The sequence below is a fragment of the Sander lucioperca genome, chromosome 8 (assembly GCF_008315115.2).
Source record: "Sander lucioperca isolate FBNREF2018 chromosome 8, SLUC_FBN_1.2, whole genome shotgun sequence".
Taxonomy (NCBI): Eukaryota; Metazoa; Chordata; class Actinopteri; order Perciformes; family Percidae; genus Sander; species Sander lucioperca.
Genome location: NC_050180.1, coordinates 20,721,533 through 20,742,217, shown reverse-complemented (window position 1 = coordinate 20,742,217; position 20,685 = coordinate 20,721,533). Strand labels below are relative to the sequence as shown.

At 42.3% G+C, this 20,685-nt stretch overlaps 1 protein-coding gene across 3 annotated transcripts in view; it reads right to left on the bottom strand.

The window, feature by feature from the left end:
- Positions 1-20,685, bottom strand: part of LOC116047853 (FERM, ARHGEF and pleckstrin domain-containing protein 1) — a 56,998-nt gene that overhangs the window by 33,625 nt on the left and 2,688 nt on the right. For all 3 annotated transcript variants that reach the window (XM_031296880.2, XM_031296861.2, XM_031296871.2), the window contains exon 2: positions 18,665-18,871. In XM_031296880.2, coding sequence (XP_031152740.1) covers positions 18,665-18,844 — 180 coding nt within the window. In that variant the 5' untranslated portion in view covers positions 18,845-18,871. The remainder of the gene's footprint in view (positions 1-18,664; positions 18,872-20,685) is intronic.

Genomic DNA, 20,685 nt, shown 5'->3' with positions numbered 1-20,685 from the left:
ATATCGTATCGTGGGGCCTTTGGTGATTCCCACCTATAATATATAGATATTGCAATAGTTATATTGCAGTACAGAACTACTAAGGCTGCAACGAACTACACACTTTAACTATTTCCATTATTGATTAATCAGGTAATTATTTCCCTGATTCATTGAAAATAGTTAAAAATGCTTATTATGTGGCGTCCCGGTCATTCACCATCTCTCTATATGTGGCATCAACACACTTGAAGGCGGATAGAGCAGCTTCCTGCCTACACCTCACTCCAGACCTCCACTCCTTTTTGAGTGGGCCACAATGTGAAGAAGATGAGACTTGGGGAGCTTGTGTTTAAGAGTCTTTCCAGGGCTGGAGCAGCCAGATCTCTGGAGGAATGTGTTGGTTCTTGGTACTGTCCTGCTGCACGTTTCCTTCACCATAATCTCCACCAGTAATATATAATGACAGCTGCACATGCTGCTTTACTGGTGAGGCCAATGAATTGGCCTCCTCGAGATTAGCCTTAAACTACTTACCCGTCAGTTGCGCAAATCCAGAGGCCCTCTGCCCTATGATGTAGTTGAGTTACTGTTCTGATGATAGCTGTTGTGACCTTACATCAAAAGCCTTGTCAATGTAGACACCCCCCCCACACACACACACACACACACACACACACACACACACACACACACACACACACACACACACAAACATATTTTATCTCCTTCCATTGTTAAAATGTATCTACCCAGTCTGTAAACTGTGGCATCCATTGGGGCAAAACGTGCATTGACAAGTCCAATTTTGTAGAATATAAGAGGTTAAAAGCAATAAAAACAGACCAAACATAGGCTAAGCCTTTGCTTTAATTTTATTTTGTCAATAGCTGCAGAAAAAACATCTCTAGGAACACCCAGAGGCAACAAATCAATAAGACAAAGATCATATTAAGAATGTTAATCTTTTCACAATGAACCTATAATTATCACTTGGCCAGTGTGAGGGAGCACTGGGATTTCCCTGTCAGAATATAGTTGACCTTAGAGCATGCAGATGTAGAAACAAGAGCCTCAGACTAAGGCTGCACTTCCTGTGAACGAGGATTAAGGTCAACAACCAAGAAAGCACTCTCGGTTTAAAAAAAAAACAGAACACCAGTGATGCCGCTGCTATAACTAATATACACATGCACATTGAATTCAAAGTAGGTGGTCATTATAGATTAAAAAATACAGTACTATCTTAGTGTCTCTGGCCACGCTGGGTGAGACAGCAACATATTTTAAATGACACACACACACACACACCATTTTTCGTTTTTGTTTTTTTCCTTTCAAAACGAAAATCCGTTGGCCACCAAGTACACGGACCATTCATCCTCTGCGGACCGTGAATGTATGTTATACATTTGGCATCTATGCAATAGAAGAAGTTTCACTACATTTGTTGCTGTAGGTTTTTTCCTCTGTTTGAGTTGACGCTGAAAATGTACAGTATGTGTGAAACTGAGCAGTTGTACTTCAGTAAAGCCCCACTGATAACAAAATAAGCTTGGTGATAGGAGACCTGCATTGAGAGGTATGCAATTGGGATTCAGAGACATTCGGAGGCACTAACCTGAACGGTTTGGTCCAAGAGTCAAGTCACTTTGGCAGAAAACTTTCACTGCAGCATTACACTGCCCATTTTAATGTAGCACAGTTGAAACCTTCAGCCCGCTGCATGAACCACCCCGTGGCACTAGCATTAGCGCTCGTTCTCCACAGCGTGAAAAATGTGGACGCTGTCCTGAGGTGAAATCTCACATCTGAGGTGGTTCGGTGGAGTACTCGGGCACAAACACAAGCCGGCAAACAAATGCGAGAGCATGCACAGCACTCTGTGAAGGCAGCTGTTGCTCCATGTCTGCAGGCCACCGGGTCCAGCAGGAATTTTGGCCTCAGTGACTACAGAATACCAATTCCTCTCCACTGGAAGACCAGTAACCATGGCAACATAAGGGACATTTTGATTCCTAATCTCTGAGAGAAAAAAATATTGAGTCATCTGAAGCTGAAGGGAAGCATGCGGTTGAGGTTAAATAGTGAGTAATTATCTTTTTATTTTAATCATTCTACTGGGTAATGAGTGCTCTACTTTTAGAGGCACAGCGTTTAGCTCCATTTCTCCATGTAATAATGCTGCAATTGCTGTGACCATAACCATGGTTTTTGGAGGCTAAAATACATGGGGGTGCAAACGCCACACCCTGTTCATGGTTTTTATACCACACTCAAAAACATCTCTATGTGCTACTATGAAATACGTGTTGCTTTATAAGCCAACTAGCAAGGATGTGACTATACTACCGCACACACAAATCTGGCTCTGGAAATGTGAACACTGGACTCTTTGACTTTAGAGTGCTGGGGTTTAAGGGTTCTCAGAGACATAAACAACACACTCTGACTATTTTAACAACACAAACAATAGATGAGAAGTGAACATGAGTGTTTCTGAGAGTAAAGGCGTTTTCACACCTGAAAGTCCGAACCAAGGTCCGGACCATGGTTCATGTTTTTGTTACATTGTAGTTATGCAAGCGCACTAAAGATCTATATGTGACAAAACTACGTCCTGCCGTCATCACATACGTGAGCTGTGTCTCCTGATACTTATAATTGATTGGTTTGTAGACGGCCGTCCCCGTCCTGCTGCTCTCCCCTACTGCTGCAGCTCTTTTTGTTTTGTTGTGATGTTGAGAAGCAAGACACAGGAACTTTCTTTCTGGAGCAATTATTTAGAGACAAACAGAAACCTTGTCCTACACTGTACATGTACTACCACTTAACAAATAAACTGATGATGTATTCTCTGCTCTGATAGCCAACAGCTGTCTGCTCTGAGTGCATTCACCGTCACACACTCTCTCTCACGTACAGGCTAAGCACTGAGCTATTCCTTAAAGGAGCTTCCCCGGTCTTGTAACACAAGGAGAGCCTGCCAGAGCTTCTTGTATTTGGTCCGAAAGTCCGAACCATCCAAAAAATGCTTTCACACTATAAACGAACCAGACCAAGACCACCTCTTTTTATCGCACCAAAATTTGGTCTTTTGATCTGGACCGTGGTCCAGGGGAGGTTTCACACTAATAATGTGTAATTTTGGTTCGGATCAAACTGAAAAGTCCGAAGGGCCGGACCAAATGACGTATGTGTGAAAACGCCCTAAGAGGTTTAAGGCACAAGAACGTCTCCCAAAGTGTTTTGGGTTTAAATGTGGGCCTGGGGTTTTTCTCACCAAGTGAGGTTAGCAAACCGATGCTGGGTGCAACCAAGGCTTTCAGTCGCACAACGCTGGCTCACTATTTAACTAGGGAAAGATCTCCACGGTAACCTAGAGTGTGCAGCAGCATGGCTGCTAAGGGTGTCATGATTTCGATTTTAAGTCGAAATGGACCGACAATTAAATCACAATCTCGAATTTCAAATAAAAAAATGGAATCGTCGATGCTGCCACGCCCCCATGTCACGTCCGGTTGGCTTGTCAAGCGGAAAAAAACACACGTGTTGAAGTGCTGCAAGTCAACCTCCTCTAACTTAGCTACAGCCAGTCAAAAGTTAGCATGGCAACTGCAGATGCAGGAGACCCATCGACAGTACTTGAACCCCCTCCTCTTTCAGTGAAGTCGCCGGTGTGGAAGTATTTTGGATTTCCAGTGAGTTATGTTGACAATGTTCGCGTTGTCGACAAGAAAGCCAGTTTGCAAGCTCTGCTATGTGCGTGTACCATATTCTGTGTGTTTACCATTGCACATTAGCCTAGCAGCTAGCGGAGTTTCCTTCTGCTTATAGCTTAATCCCGACAAAACCGCACGGTTGAATTTCAGCCTGCATGCACGGTTTGTAGCCTAAACAGAGCAGCTTATATTGGTAATATTAGAGAGAGCAACAAGCAGCGGACTGTAGAGTCGCCCTCTCTGCTATCTGTCTGCTCAGCTGCTAAGACCGCTGTGCTAGGGCTGAACGATTAATTGCATTTGCGATAATATCGCGATACGTTTTCCTAATCGCAAAGGCTGCGATTTGGTCACATGACTCGCGAGAGCAAATCAGTCTGCACTCCGCAGAGAAAGCATCAACTAGCACGCTAGTGCTACACTGTACCTTGAGCTGATTTCTGTCATTCAAACAACTCTGAGTTGTAGTTTAAAACTTTTACAGCCATTTTAATAAAATGAAGGGTTTTATTCTGGTTCGAGTCCATACGTGCAGTTAATGGATACAGACACGCAGAACTGAAGGCTCGGTTGGCAACTATTAGCTAGCTCTGATTAGCGGTTAGCTCCGGTTAGCGGTTAGCTCCGGTATAAAGATATGAAGTAGAGGAGCTGCCACTGAGAGGGGTAACAACCAGACTCTGATAAATGACGTTCGGGGAGCTTTCACAGCAGCGTGGCCGCGGGGTTTCTGTGCTGGCTCAATGGTGTTTTAAGCCCCCAACCAAGCCTTCAAGGCAGCGCTGCGACCATCGTCTTCAAGGCACCTAATAGAGAAGACACACCAACCCGATAATCGGGCGTCGGGCCGTCTGGCAAGGTCCGTGACTCGAGTCTGTTCTGTGTGCCCCGTGCCGTCGGCCGTTCGAGGAGCCGTCGGCATTCATTTGGGCCGACCCAACATGTTCAGTCGGGGACAGGGCAGTCGGGACTCACCCGGAAATGGGGAGCGGATGAGCCTCGACTCGAGTCTGTTCGGTGTGTTCTGTGCCGTCGTCCTTCATGTTGGCCGATTTGACATGTATAATCGGCGGGGCGGGCACTGCCGGCAGTCGGACTCAAATGACCCATCTGATTGGTGGAGTGCTAATCCAGAAACGGGGAGCGGAATGAGCGTGACTAGAGTCTCTCAAAATCTGACGAAAATCTTTTAAACTGACCTTTGTCAATCTGAAATGAAGACAGATTCAGCAACTGCATGGCCTATTTCTCGCTTAAAATGTTTTCAGAAACACGTTTCGGTGAACTATTTTAGTACAATATGAGATCGTATTCTGAACAAGCCGCCATGACTGTCTGGCTGTGAATTTCCGGAGAAAAAAGAACCACGTGACGCGTTCATCCAATCAGCTGCCGGTCTTCATTTTCTGGTAAATAATCAGACTGTTAATGGAAACAATACAGAGCAGCGCCGCCTGCTGCTATGGAGACGTATTACGTTTCCCGCACGCGCAGAGCGTACGCTCAAGTCGGCGTCGCCTCAGTGTGTTCTGAGGCATTTTTTGGACCTCGGGACCCGACTGATCAGTCCGACTGGCTTTTCTGCCGACGGTCAGCCCGTCTGGTTGGTGTGTCAGGGCCTTAACCCTAACCATAACCATTGCCTAATCCTAGTGCTGACACAGCACACCAAACACCACTGTGCTGCAAAGCGTCTGCCTTCAGCATTGTCGGCAAACTTTTTTTTTCTTTTTACTTTATTGACAAATTGTCAAGTTTCCAACTGACTGAAGATATAAGTTATTGTTACATTATGTTTTTAATAAATGTTTTAAATTTGACAATGTAGTGTGGTACATTGCGAATAATGGTCAGATATTATACTGCATAAAAGTCTAGTCTAAAAATGGCATAGCAACCCGTGCTTTAAAAAAAAAAAATAATCGAGAATCGAATCAAACCGTGACCTTTGAATTGAAAATGTAATCGAATCGAGGATTTGGAGAATCGTGATACCCCTAATGGCTATCCTGCTCTAGATCGGATCACACATATGTGACAGAGTCTGTCTACTAATATTAGTTGCATGCTGTATATCTACTGTTTGCTGCTGTAATAACCTAATTTCCCTGCAAGTTTTATATTATCATATTAAATACACTGTCATTGATCTGTTAATGCTATATGTGATTGGTTGTGTGTTTTATTACCACAAAAGAGCCGTATGGGTCTAAGAGAGTCACAATCATTGCGCAATTACATGTATACTATTGGTTGCTCAGCATAACACTTTGACTCTACTACTACTAATAATTTGATTTAAACCACATGGTTCACATTTGACTGTGCAGTGTAATCACTTCACTTAAATGATTTCAGTGTAATTTCACTAACCAAATATATCTTTATTAGGCTAAATGTTTACGTGCTGTCTCTCCGTTTAAAAGGAGGTCAACTGAGCATATGTGAGTGAGCTCCCAGACAACATTTCTGTGTGATGGATTTAAATGAAATAAAGCAAGTGAGTCACACTAAAACCACAAGACCTGTATCTCCGTCTGAATGTAAAAACTAGATGATTAGACAATCAATCCACTACTCTGAAAAAGAGAGACTATGGGCCCTATTTTAACGATCTAAGCGCACGGTGTGAAGCACCTGGCACAGGTGCGTTTAGGGCGTGTACAAATCCACTTTTGCTAGTTTAACGGCAGAAAAAAGGGTCTGTGCGCCAGGCGCATGGTTCAAAAGGGTTGTACTTAGTGTCTTAATTATAACATAGGTGTGTTTTGGGCGTAACATGCAATAAACCAATCAGAGTGTCATCTCCCATTCCCTTTAAAAGCCAGGCGCGTTTGTAGCTTGGTGCATTGCTATTATGTTGGCTGATTTGCTAAGCAGAAAGGAGAGATTTTCAGGAGAAGAAACTGATCTGCTCGCGCGCTTTCACTTCACGCACCAGCAGATCAGTTTCTTCTCCTGAAAATCTCTCCTTCCTGCTTAGCAAATCTGCCATCATAATAGCAATGCGCCAAGCTACAAACGTCATATCATAATACTATTTCACATTGTAATATTTTTATTTTTAATCTTTTGCATGTTGTGTGCTGCTGTGCGTCCCTGTGTGTGTAACAAGCATAGTGTGCGCACGCTGTGCACGAGCCTAGGTTCATTTTACTAATGCGCTGTTAAAATAACAATGAAATGGCGCAATCACTTTCCACTGCCTCAAGATAGCAATACGCCAAGAATGCACCTGACCACCCCTCCCTGTAAGACCAGCTTACAGGGACCACTAGGTGCACATATGGGCGCAGGTGCATTTGCTATTTAAACAACGTGGGCGCTGGATGGGTAATTAACAACTGCGTCGGTCTTAAACTAGCAAAGACACTTGCGTTAGGCTTTGCACTGCGCTGCGCCGGGTGCAAGATAGGGCCCTATATGTCGAATATGCATGTATACACAAATGAGATCGTTCATAAGAAATCCAATCTTTGCATAGCATAAAGCCATGATCATATTGTGCATCAAATATTATCATCTTGAACTGTAAGGTGAGCTGCAGTATGTGAATTGAGCCAAAGATGTGTCAGCCCTTAACATGGCTGACCCTCTTATTTAACTTCTTCATAAGGACACAAAACAGGAAGGATTCATTATGACTTTGACAACAGCCTGTTAGAGCTAGCTATTCTGCAAGCCCTCTAAAGTAGTCATTTACTGCTGTCCAAAGACCTGAAATACCCAGAACAGACCAACCCCCACTGTTTGTGTGACAGTGGACGTCCCCTGGGAAACATCCTTTGATATCTATTAAGGGGCATTCCCACACTGGCCTCCATTGACAGAGCTTTGAATCTTTTAGCGCTGGACCTCCGCGCATCACTTATCAATAGAGACAGCTAGAGAAAAGCTCAACAGTTGGGACACCCAGGCTAAAGCTCAAAGGAGCCCAAACATGCCTGAAGAGAGGAGGAAACCAAAAACAGGACAGATGAAATCTTCTGGTTTGCTATTCTCTATGGTAGCTTATGCAACAGTTCTCACTTTAATAATGAGAGGTAGAGAGGCCAATACATATCCAGCAGGCATATGTAAGCTGTTTGAGATTTCACTCTTTTTACACACACACACACACACACACACACACACACACACACACACACACACACACACACACGTCCCTCCCTCAATTTTCGCTTCATTCATCCTCACTCTCCCTCCCACACATCTCCTCTATCTACCCAAGAGACCCCAAATTCAATTACTGCCAGGCAGCAGTGGGAGGCAGACTCAGCTGCACAGGTACAGCTGAAAGGAATTCTGATATGCAACATGTCAAGCAAATGCACCATGGGAGCGTCTTAACTGCAGGCAGAGCTACAGCACTGACCGAAAAACAGAGCTGGGATGAAATGCAACGATTACGGTTTTAATTAGCCTACCACTGTGTGACCACACAGCACACCTTTCTAACTGATAAGAACATTTCATGAGATGAGAGCAGGGAAGGTGAAGCCAGAGAACTTGGAGTAAAATAAAGCACCACAGGATACGGATAATCCCATGATATCACACTTCTATTCGGGTCTGACATGTTAATTAGCCCTCTGAATCCCAATGAGACATTCATAATTCATTGAAGAGGGTCAGTGCTGCTGTGAAGCTGCTGAGGCAAACCGGTTCCCATGAGGGTTTCATCCTTTCTTTGAGACTAGGAGGACATCAGAGAGAGAGAATGGAGGCTAGCTAGGAGCAGCACTGCTGCCACACCCATCATGCACTGATGTCTACCAACCCTGCTGCTACTAAGTCAGTGGGATACAGTGCCACAGTTCAAGAGCTTAATGAAAGGATCAGCACACTGTCATCAAAGGGCAACGTTCAATGGAATAATGCATGTGCATGAAAAGTCAGAGGATTCACCTTCATGCGTCTGTCACAAAACCCTACAAAGAGATTACAGGTTATGTTTGCATTTGCCTCATCCTTCCTTTGTGAATTGACAACACGGGCAGATAGTCGACTTCACTGCTGTCTGAACCAAACAAACATGAGTATCTTCCACAAAGAGACATCCATCTTGGTTACCATAGGAACAAGACTTATTATAAAGGCATCACTTTTTTTAAAGCACCTGTGCACAGCCACAGTATAGAAAGCAGTGCGGCATAATGGTGTCAGACATAACTTGACAGCTTTAGTGACATCTTTCAGCAGTAGCTCTGTGCGGTCTGTCCTTCCAGGAAACCGCATGAATGACGCAGAGTAAATGTCTTTCTCTATGCAGGATTGTATAAAGGTATTATTATTATTATTATTATTACTTAAGCTGTGTTTACAACATGGCTTGCTTGTGGTTTGCTTGTGCTTAATGGAAAATGTAGAGAAGATATATTATGAAGGTAATATAATAATTATTATTATTATTATTATTATTATTATTATTATTATTATTATTATTATTATTATTATTATTATTATATTAATTAATTATTAACCATTTGAAGAATGTACAATTGCTAACATTCCTGCAATATAAATCCCCCAGGCTCCCCTCTAAAAATGTTTTTTTTTTTCAGTTGTAGTATCTCTGATAGGGAATATGTAACAAACACTTTTCAGAGGGAATCACACTGTAATTATGCACATTCTCACCAGATTTTAGTTTTAATTTAAGCATGATGTTAAGAATATCCTCACAATCTCGGAAAGCTTGGGCTGGTGATGGACAAGCATTCATTCACATTATTAATCCAACGTTACCAAAATGCAGTCTGGTTTCTGCTGTAGACCAGATGAGACCGACAAGAAAACACACTGGCTCTGGTGGATATGTGGCTGCACACGTACAACCACAAAAGACAGGGATCCTAGATTGTTGATTTTGTCGATTGTAGATGTTGGTCTCTTTTCCAAGTTCAAGGTAGAATTTATGATAATAATAATGATAATAATTGTCCTTATTCCATTAGGTATGGTCAAGTTTGCATGTGCACTGCTACAACTACAACTGGCAGAAGCTGGATGTTGGAAAATGGTATGCATTTTTATTTTTCTGCAAGATTACTTACTTATTTTCCCGCAGTCTCAATTGCACTTTGTTAAGGTGTACCTGACTTAGGTCGATGGGAAACTGAGGCATGTCCTGTGCAGTCAGCCTAACATAGCTGCAAGGTTACTGGTTGTTGTGATAATAAAGATACTAAAGATCAGCATCATGTCAATACGCAATCCTATTTGTGTGCTAATTCACCTCTTAAAACACAAATATATAGGCTATATATATTATATCTCTTTTCTTATGAAATCAAAGGGTCCAGGTACCCCTCGGTATAGATGGAAACATTTCAATAAATTGATCTGATGAAAATGCCGTTTATCTTTATGACTCAAATGAAACTGTGATTTCCAACATCCTCTTGCATGTTAGTATTCTTAGCCATCAGCAACCACATAAATCCCAGTGTTGCGTCCACGACCCAATTACATTTCAGGATTTGAGGAAGGAAGATGTCTGTATGTGGGAAAACAACCACTCCCCCCGAACTCATCCAATTTCATGAGAGAAAGGCAACCAAGGGTACAGAGTTCATGTGAGGAATGTTTGAGAGTATTTTCAGTGCAAGAATGACGCAAGGCACATGAATGCCACGGTCACATTACTGAACACTTTTGCTATTTTCCAGCTTCAATGTGAATCGTTCATCATTGGAAAATCTGAAAAAAAAAAAAAAAAGACTTTCATCTTTGTACTGCATGTGTGAGCCTTCAAAACCACAGCACTGGCTCAACAGTAGCACAACACACATCTTCCATTTATATTTTTTATGGCATCACCAAGCATATGACCCACCCCCAAATCCTCGCCACCCCTAACACAATGCCATCTTTCAGGAAAACTGGGTCAAACAGCAGTGAAACCAAGACGAGCTAATAATCCCTAAAAACTTATTGTCAGTCATATTTTAAGTCAGTCAAGGGATTTAAATATGAAAAAACAACTCGCACACGTACCCTCAGCCTTCAACGAGGTAGGCTGTGTCTCCTGAATATCTTAGTCATAATTGGTGTGCAGCAGCGTATCTCCATGCTAGCACACTACACTCACATTAATGCTCTGTATAGATACCCCCCCCCCCCCCCAACACACACACACACACACACACACACACACACACACACACACCCTCCTCCTGCCCTCCCTGGCAGATATCAGGGGAAGACAGAACTCTGCAGCATGGCAACCGGCTCAGACGCTCCTTATTCACCTCTATGTGTAGCCATGGCAACCCACACATAGACCAGCATGATACCATGAGGGCTTTAAAACATGAACTCGTATAGTGTTGAAATTCATAGCGATATATGTTCACAAAGATATATCCAGGGATCCAAACTAGCACCTCAGAGGGAGTAATATATATATATATATATATATATATATATATATATATATATATATATATATATATATACATATATATATATATACACACATACATATATATATATACATACACACACACAGCTCAAAGGTTGTGGCAGTCACACCAACAAGGTGCTTTCTAGCAGCAGAGGGAGGGATGATAAATGACGAATAATTCCTTTCCATGGCAGGAGGCCATGGAGAATAACAGAGAATAACAACAGATTAAAGTAGGCTGAATCATTACTATTGGGACAGCAGTCTTCAAGAACATAAAAAATAAATGTTTCTATTTTAAGGCTCCCAAAAGTGAATAAATGTAATATGTTAGCAGAACAGACAGCAGTGACAAACATCAGATGTGTGGATGCTGGTAATTCCCAGCCTTCTTGCTGTATCAAGGCCTTTTTAAGATAGTCTCCACAGTCAAGCTGCAAACACCTTCTCGGGTGACATGGGAGAGGAAATCAGAAAGGCACTATTTATCTGTACACTGTCTCTAACAATCCTTTCATTCGCAACTCTCTGTAAAGACCAGCTTACACTATGAGGGGGGAGGGGAAGATGGTCACCATCTCCTTGCATCTTTCTACCAGTTTGCTCCTTAAACTCCTTTTAAAATGCATTCTCCACAACAGTGGCACACCTACAAATGAACATCTGCATCAGGGGAATGCTATAGTACAGTCACAGCACATTCAATCTAAATAGATCTCACTGTTACTCGTGCATGACTCATATTAGGGAATGGGGAGTGACAGTAATTGGTTTAGAAAACTCATTGACATGGTGCAAACGGTATGAGAGTTGGATTTGTTGCTTTGGGCTGCATAGCTGCTGTTCCATCCTCCCGAATGCTTTAACAGCCCAATCAAATCCCATTTGTATTCATATTCTGCCAACGACAGCTCATCAAGAAATAGGTGCCAAATCATCCTCTTTACCAAAATCATTCAACCACCACGTCTGTCAGTTCTCCCCACTAAAGCACTGTGAGGCTGGGGAAGCAGACCGTGTCCTCACCGCAGCTCCGAGTTTAACAGGATTTAAGACTAGACTGTCTTCCTCCCTCTGAGCTCTGCCTTTATTTACTGTACAGTCAACATGTCGTGTTTGAAAATACTCGACATGGAACACGAGATACTGAGAACCTTCGGTGGTCGGTAATGTGCCCAAGATATATCTGGCTTTCATTTCAATAATGCTGACATGTCTCACTGTGCAGAGGCAATGTTGCAGAAGATGACAATCCAAGTTTTTTTCGCATACATGTGAGCTTGAATTGCATTATTTATTGTGATGCTGCCAGTTAGCGTTCATGCCGATTATTACAAGATTATTTTCTGAATGAAAACATTGACACAGATTCATGTTATGAATTCATTGTATTATATACTAATGACAATAGCATGAATGTCAAGTTTAATAAGCACTCTGCTCAGTAAGCGGAGCATTAGCCAATCCAATTAATTAAGTAATAGGTATTCAGATCGGTGCTGAAAATTTAGTTACATATGCACCTCTTACAGCGGACGCTGTGTGCATCTTGGCATTGATCCACAGGTGGCAACAGAGCAGAAACATCCCAGCTCCCCTTCCTTTATTTAACAACCATACTGAAGCTGTTGAAGACAGAGCTGAAAGAAGCCCTTCATCATGGTTCTACTCATTAAAGTCAGGACCTCAATGCCATTCAGCTGACAACAAGACATACTGGAGCTGTTCTAATGGCTTCCCATCACAATGAATGGGTGAAAGCATATGTGGGATAGAGTGGCGAGTGGTGGGATGATGGTAAGCCCTATGGACTGGTGTGAGAGTCTCTTACTCTGAAGCATGCAGGTCCTTTCATTTGTGACATAGCCCTCTTTAGCCTGGGTGGTCCCTGCTGCTGGTATCCAGCTGTAAACATGCTTTAGTTATGGGAATGGGGAAAGTTCTCCCAAAGCATCAGATGCCATGTCTGTGGCCAAAAATAGGTTGAATATCGCGAGTCACAGACATAGGTGATTTAATCTCATATCTCACTCAGTACACGCCTGTATCTGCTCTTCTGTGACAAATGTTGGAAATGGTCTTGATAATCTATGGATCCAGCCATGGCGATGATGTATTGAGATCAGGGACAGCGTGGTCAGCTTCTCAGTGAGAGATTAATTACACCCTGTCACATGAATTCTATAGCTAATACGATTGTGACTCAGTGGGTCGACCTCAGACATGCTTCCTGCCAGGATGGAGAGAGGGCTTTACATTGCAGATGTATTTAAGAAGCTCCTAAAGAGTAACATAGGCTTCAATATTTTCTAGTATCTGTAGACAAATCAGTGTTATACATTATGTAATGATGGATTATCAGAGGGCGACATTAACGGAGTACAAACACAGCTAGGAGGGGCGTCAAAAAACATCTTTATCCACCGATTTGTAATCTGAACTGATCAAAAGCTGATGCTGAGAGTATCAACATGCCCCACATACAGCTCTGATGCTCCACACCTACTACATGCTGTGAAACAAGACAGAGTCTACAGCCATGCTAGCGGCTCTGCGAGGATGCACTCACTGGTACAGTGGCACTTTGGGCTAAAAGCTAACATCAGCATGCTAAAATGTTCTCAGTGACCATGCTGATACTGAATTTTAGCAGGTATAATATTGTATATATAACATATATAGTGTGTTAGCACTAAACACAAAGTAACAATGGGGCTCATGTGAATGCCATTATATGTGCAAGCACTGGACAAATTAATAATTTGACCTGATGATGGCACTAGAGAAAAAGTTAGATGATCACCAAAGTTATTACAATTCATCTAGAGGGGGGTGTGAATGTCTGGACCAATCTGGACCATGACAATTTAATCAATAGTTGTTGAGTAATTTTACTTAAAACTAATAATGTCAACATCATGGTGGACCAAGAGGAAAAGTCAGGGGATCACGAAAGTCATTCAAATCCATCCTCAGGGAACCATGAATCAAACAGTTGTTGAGATATCTTAGTTAGGACTGAAGTGGTGGACCAGCAGAGCGTGGCTAAAAATATGATTTTTACTTGTGCTTGTGTATTAATTTGCTGTAGACTTCATCGGTAATTAGGAAAGCAAAAGTTATATATTGTAGTTTAATGAGGCTGTGCTGGGTAAAAAAATCTCATACGGAAAGCAAATGAAAATGCCAAGAGATGAAGCAGTCTGTAATTAATGAAGATTTCTCTTTGCACAGTAGCCTTTAAAAGGGGCTGTACCATGACTGTACTGGACAAAGCGATGGCTGGACAGGAGAGACTGCAGTCCTCAGTGGGTCATTATAGTTAGAGTGGAAGAACAGAAGTAGTAGTGCAACATGAGAGAGACAGAGTTGTGTCTGAATTTCATATGGTGCTGTGTTGCTAACGTCAGTATCGAATTGGAAGTGGAACATTCCATGTTAGGTTGTATTTGTTAGTATTCTAGCATAGCAGTGAGGTCTGGCTAATGGAGCCTGACTGTTTCCTTCATTCACAGGAATGAGCATGACTCTCCTTTCCCTGCTCTGCCTTCATCATCCCATCCCCCACCTCCTAACCCTTAAATCCATGCAACAATCACACAGGCAACTTCTGCAGAGCCTCTACTAGCCATCAGCAAACATAAGCGTCAAAACATTAGTACAGACAGAGTCAGTGTATGTTAGCCTGAGGACTGCAAGACAGACTGAGGGCTACAGTCTGGATTTCCTGCTCTACTGAACTCTGCATGAGCAAAATGGACTGAGGCAAGATGCCCATTTTAATTAGAAAATAATTCCATAAAAATCCACAGCGAAAAAGGGCAACCAGACCACTATTTTGGTTCAAATGTTCTTATTAATCAAGGCCAGTCGACTGTCGAGGTTTGTTCAGCCAAACATCATCAGAATCAACACAAGTGTGTTCACAGCCAGAGTGCTAAGTAGGCCACAGCATGGTATGTGACCCACGAGATGGCTCGGTGGCCCCTTTTTGTTTCTCAACCATCTGATATTCTGCCCGCTGAGGTGGAAACTTATCCCTCTGAACCAGAGGAGCAGGAACTGATGCCTTCGGTATCAGTTCCATGGTAAAGTTAGACGTTTTGTTTTCTTAAAGAAACACATGAAAAAAGATTCCTACCTTGAGTCACTCTGACTACAAAATCACTTAAGATGAACTGCCTCTTCTCGAACTGTATGTCCCTGCGGCGAAATAAGGGACTAGATAATTGCTTGCGGTTTGTAGACCATACAATTACCTCACTTCACTGCTGCTGGGGAGAGATTAATATCAGCAGGATTGGTCTTCTGTATACGTATGTACGTACAGTATGTCTTCTGTATCCTCCATCTCAGTAGGACTAAAAAAAAGCTGGGATTTTTGGGATGTAGCTGATGCTAAAGTTAAGCAACTCACTCCGATCATACAAACATCCTTGCCAGGTCAAATTTTTAAGAGGCATCTATGCGCTCAAAGGGGACTTATCTTCATTAACCTGACACATATAATGTACCCCTTCTGTCTTAAGCTGCTTACATACCAACCAGACGGTCAACTGTCGGCAGAAAAGGCAGTTGGGCTGATCAGTCTCCCCGAGTTTGTCAAAAAAAATGCCTCAGAACACAGCGAAGAGATGAGATGTAATATGTCTCCATAACAGCAGGCGGCGCTAATCTGTATTGTCGCCCAAAAATGAAAACCGGCAGCTGACTGGACGAACCCGTCACGTGAGTCTTGTTTCTCCGGAAATTCAAAGCCAGACTGTCATGGCGGCTTGTTCAGAATACAATCTCATATTGTACTAAAATAGTTCACCGAAACGTGTTTCTGAAAACATTTTAAGCGAGAAATAGGACATGCAGTTGCTGAATCTGTCTTCATTTCAGATTGACAAAAGGTCAGTTTAAAAGATTTTCGTCAGATTTTGAGAGACTCTAGTCACGCTCATTCCGCTCCCCGTTTCTGGATTAGCACTCCACCAATCAGATGGGTCATTTGAGTCCGACTGCCGGCAGTGCCCGCCCCGCCGATTATACATGTCAAATCGGCCAACATGAAGGACGACGGCACAGAACACACCGAACAGACTCGAGTCGCTGACCTCGCCAGACTGTCCAACGGTCGATTATTGGCTTGGTGTGTCAGTGCCTTTAAGAAGCAAAACTGAACTAAATGTGAAAACCTTTCGAACCGAAAACTGGTTGTGCATCGTGTTTTTTTTTTTTTTTTAAAGATAACAGATCTTTCCACCCTGAATGTGTGAGCTGATGACAAAAAAAAGGAACTCCTTGCACACCTCTAGGCAAACACAATATCAAGCCCACTGAGATTTTTATCTCAAGTGCTGACTTGAGATAGAGGACATAATGCATGTTAAATTGAGCATGAATAAAGCTTTCTGTTAGCGGGGGCCTTTTCTAACCGTCTTCTCAGCAGCATCTTCAGCTTGTTTCTGCCCAGCATGTCTGCTGCAGTGACACAAGCTGTTTCTAGCTCACCATCACTACAGCTCAACTACACCATCATGGGCTGCCTCGTCCACACAAGAAGGCCAATTTAGTGGAAGAGCCAGGGCTATGTATGCATTACCACTGCTATGCAGCCTTTGTCCAAACACACAACAGGAATCTCACTGTAGCGCTTTTTTTATTCTTGGGACAGTGCGGTTGTTTCTTCATCTCTGTATTAAAACTGTATGAAACCTGACAGCAAATGGAAACAAGAAGATACAGACAGAGAATAAGACAGATTAAACCAAATATATATAAATATACAAATCATCATGTCAAAAAAATACAAAGCATCAGTGTGTGTATTCTTTGGAGATTGAAGCAATCTTTGGTCTTTCTTTGTGTCTTTGGGACACCAAAACTCCATAAAAATCTACTGTATGCTAACAAAACTCTTGAGGTTGATATCTCCTTAGAGAGCAGAGTTTTACTGCAGGTTTTACAGATTATGAGCCTTGAAGCAGGCTGAATCAAAGCCCTTCCTCACCTGCTCTCCCTTGTATCAGATGTAGGCATTACTGGCTGGATATTTAATTCTGAAAGACCAGTATTGGCGAACTGATTGTTCTAACCTGAGAAAAGACAAAGCGGATGTAGCACATTCGCTTGCCGTCTTAAAACAGTATACTAGTTAAGACATCAAGAATCTTGTAAAACAAAAACTAACAATGTTTTGATGCCTAACTTAACCAAAAGTACACAAAACCTAATGTGGGTTAAATGAGGACAATCAAACGGGACCTCACTGTGAGAATTTAGTGAGCCTTAAGTATTAAGTACAACACATGATACCACTAGAAAGATTAGCAGTCATGCACAGGGAGCTCCGTCGCCTGCTTTAGGAGCAACATTTACCCATACTGCCTTGGGAAACTGCCAGAAGGACACATCCACAATCACAAACTGTCAGTAAAGCTCAGCAGCTGTAGTGCCGAGCCCCGTTCATACACATTAAACGGGTCCTCTGTGGCTGCTGCTGCTGCTAGTGTCTCTGATTCCCTCCATCACCACTTTTCACTTCCCTCTATCTATTCATCTCGTTCTTCTCTTCCAGGCAGGAACGACTGTGGTCACAGAATGTGGGTTGTTCTTCTATTCTAAGAAAAATAACAGCCTTTTCACTTACTCCACCCTATGTTTCTGCCATTTAATCAAGGGCCAGGCCAAGACACCTTTCCAAAACAGCACAAGAGTGTGTATGTCATCATCTTTTCATCGCCTTCAAGGATAATGCTGGCGTTATTCTATATTTTTCTTTCCGTCAACAAATCCCACAAAAACACCAAAACCAACATTAGTCTAGTCTCTTAATATGTTCTGACTTACCAAACTACCCTGTCTATGGCAGCCCAAGCCCATTGGTTCCTAATGAAGATGTAAAGTATATACATATAGTTTGATTTTAAAACATAAGGCTCAGTATTTTCCTTTTTAGCAAACGTTACATCAACAGGAGTAAATGCTGTATTTGTTGGGGACAATTTTAACCGTGGATTTATACACATTTGGTTAACTAGTGAGTGTTTACGGCAGCAGGACGCTGAATGTGTGACTGACTCAAAATAAACTACAGCACCTATGTTCATCATAATAAAGGAACATATCATTCAGTGCAACTGTGTGGCTCATTTATGTGGCTAATCATTTTGTTTAATACACTTCGGACAACAATGGAGCTCAGAGGAATATGCTATATGAATAAAATAAAATAACTACTTGTTAAAATTCACTGCTGAGGAAATGTGTAGTAATAGATGACAGCTGTAGAGCAGGTTTGAGACAGTTTGGGAGATTAGAAAGTAAAGAAATACCACCAAAATCAACCGGAAGAACCCTGACAAAATACAACGAACCCTCCAGTTTCTGCCATGCATTCAACAACTTAACATCATGCAGTTGCCATGCCAACCTGTTCCCAGACTGCGGCTGCTATGATGAAAACGGGAAATACTTCTTGGCTACTGTGCAATAATTAGGAGTCCCAATCCGAAATTAGTATTCCCATCAAGAAATGCGCCTGAGCGAAAAGGCTTTAACAACTCACCGAGATGTCAAAGAGCTCCTCTGTGTCGTCCAACATGCGGACCCTGATGGTGACGTGTCGTCCAGGGGGCATGGCCGGGGGTTTGTGACCGGGGTCCAGCGTACTGATACCAAGAGTCTCCGGGGCTCCAAGACGCTGCGCTGCTCCAGAGGCCATTGGCTCTGGGTCTGGCTCTGCCATGATGCACTGTAATGCTCACTGTCCAGCCTGCACAGAGAAAAAAGTCAGGCAAAAACATGTACATGCAGTCGGTCACCTGCAGCTGTATTCCATACAGTATAAACATAAAATAATGCAATTGAGGAATTACATGTTTTTATTGGAGTTGTGAGAAGCATAAGTGGTGCAAGAGGTAAAATGCAATGAAAGCATAAGAGCCCAGAGAACAGGCTGCACAACCTTCGGTGTCACACTAACACAGTAATTGCAAATGCGGTATTTGCACTCGCCACTAATGGCTGATAATTGTTGCCTGTGGGAGAACCAATTACTGTAAAAAAAGACAAGAAAAAAAAAAAAAAAGAGATCCAAGCTTGTTCTTGATTTCAAAGCACAAATCAAGAAGATCTAATTTGATGTGACAAACGAATCACGAGGCTACAGTGTAAAACCAAAGAGTCAATACAATGACAATTGATTGGGGAAGTCGTAAAAGCAAGGCATTAAGGCCAACGACACACAGACATGTAGTTAGTTGGGTTTTAATTGGTCTCAATGGCATCAAGGCAAATACGTGAGGACTCTGTAGGAGATGTGAACTGAATGAGCAGCAAATTTGAGTAACCTGAGAGCAAAGGGTAAAAACAGTAGAAGAGAACCACTTCCCTGCCACATCCAGCAATGTAGGGTCTCGTCTGATATTCAAATCAAAGTGGAGGTGCAGAATCTGGAACAACATGCAGTGTGACTCTGTGTATGTCCCAGGTGGAGGGTTGTGTTTGGACAAAGTCGTGGACTCATTCACTCTGGGTTGACACTTGAGCAGGCTGCTATCCACCACTCATGTATCCACAGCCAGATCCCAGAGGGCCTGCTGTCCTGCTTAATTCTCTCTTCATTGCACATTCCAGCAGGCTGATATCATCCTGAGACCTCACCAAGTGCTTCAACAGAATACAGAGGCCATTGGGCAGTTGTTCAGCCGCCGCAGAGGTAAATGACTGCTGCCAAGTTTAAGTTGAAAGCTGAATAAGGCATTTCAGAAGGAGTGGATAATGTAATCCAGCAGAGTGCATTGGAGAAAATAGGCCAAGGACAGTGGATACACTAAATTCTGTCTGACGATAGTCTGCCTGATGCTTCGGAGAAGCATATAAGAAGTTTCCATTCAAACACTGCAGACTGTAGTTGGAGTGGATTTAATGAATAAAGTAAGATGCCACAAGGCTGACAAGTATGGGCTGTAACTAACGATTGTTTTAATTATTGTTTAAATTGTCATTTATTTTTGTAATTGACAGATGTAGTCTTTAATTATTAATTGTGAAAAATGTCCGTCACAAATTCCCAAAGCCCCAGCAGACGTCTTTAAATTGCTTGTCTTGTCTGACCAACAGTCCAAAACACAAAGATATTCCATTTTCAGTGATATAAAACAGGGAAAGCAGCAAATCTTCACATATTGGAAGCTGGAACAGCGAATGCTTGGCATTTTTGCTTGGTGAATGACTTAAACGACTAATCGATTATCAACATTTCTTGGCAATCAATTTTCTGTTGATCTTCTAATCAACAAACTGACTGATCATTGCAGCACTACCAGTGGTGGAATGTAACTAAGTACATTTACTCCAGTACTGTACTTAAGTACAAATCTGAGGTACTTGTACTTAGCTTGACTCTTTTCTTTTCATGCCACTTTCTACTTCACTACATTTCAGAGGGAAATATTGTACTTTTTACTCCACTACATTAATCAGACAGCTTTAGTTACTAGTTTACAAATTAAGATGTTTGCACACAGAACATATGTAGTTTATAAAATACAATGTTGTATTATAAATGAACTACCCAACATATAA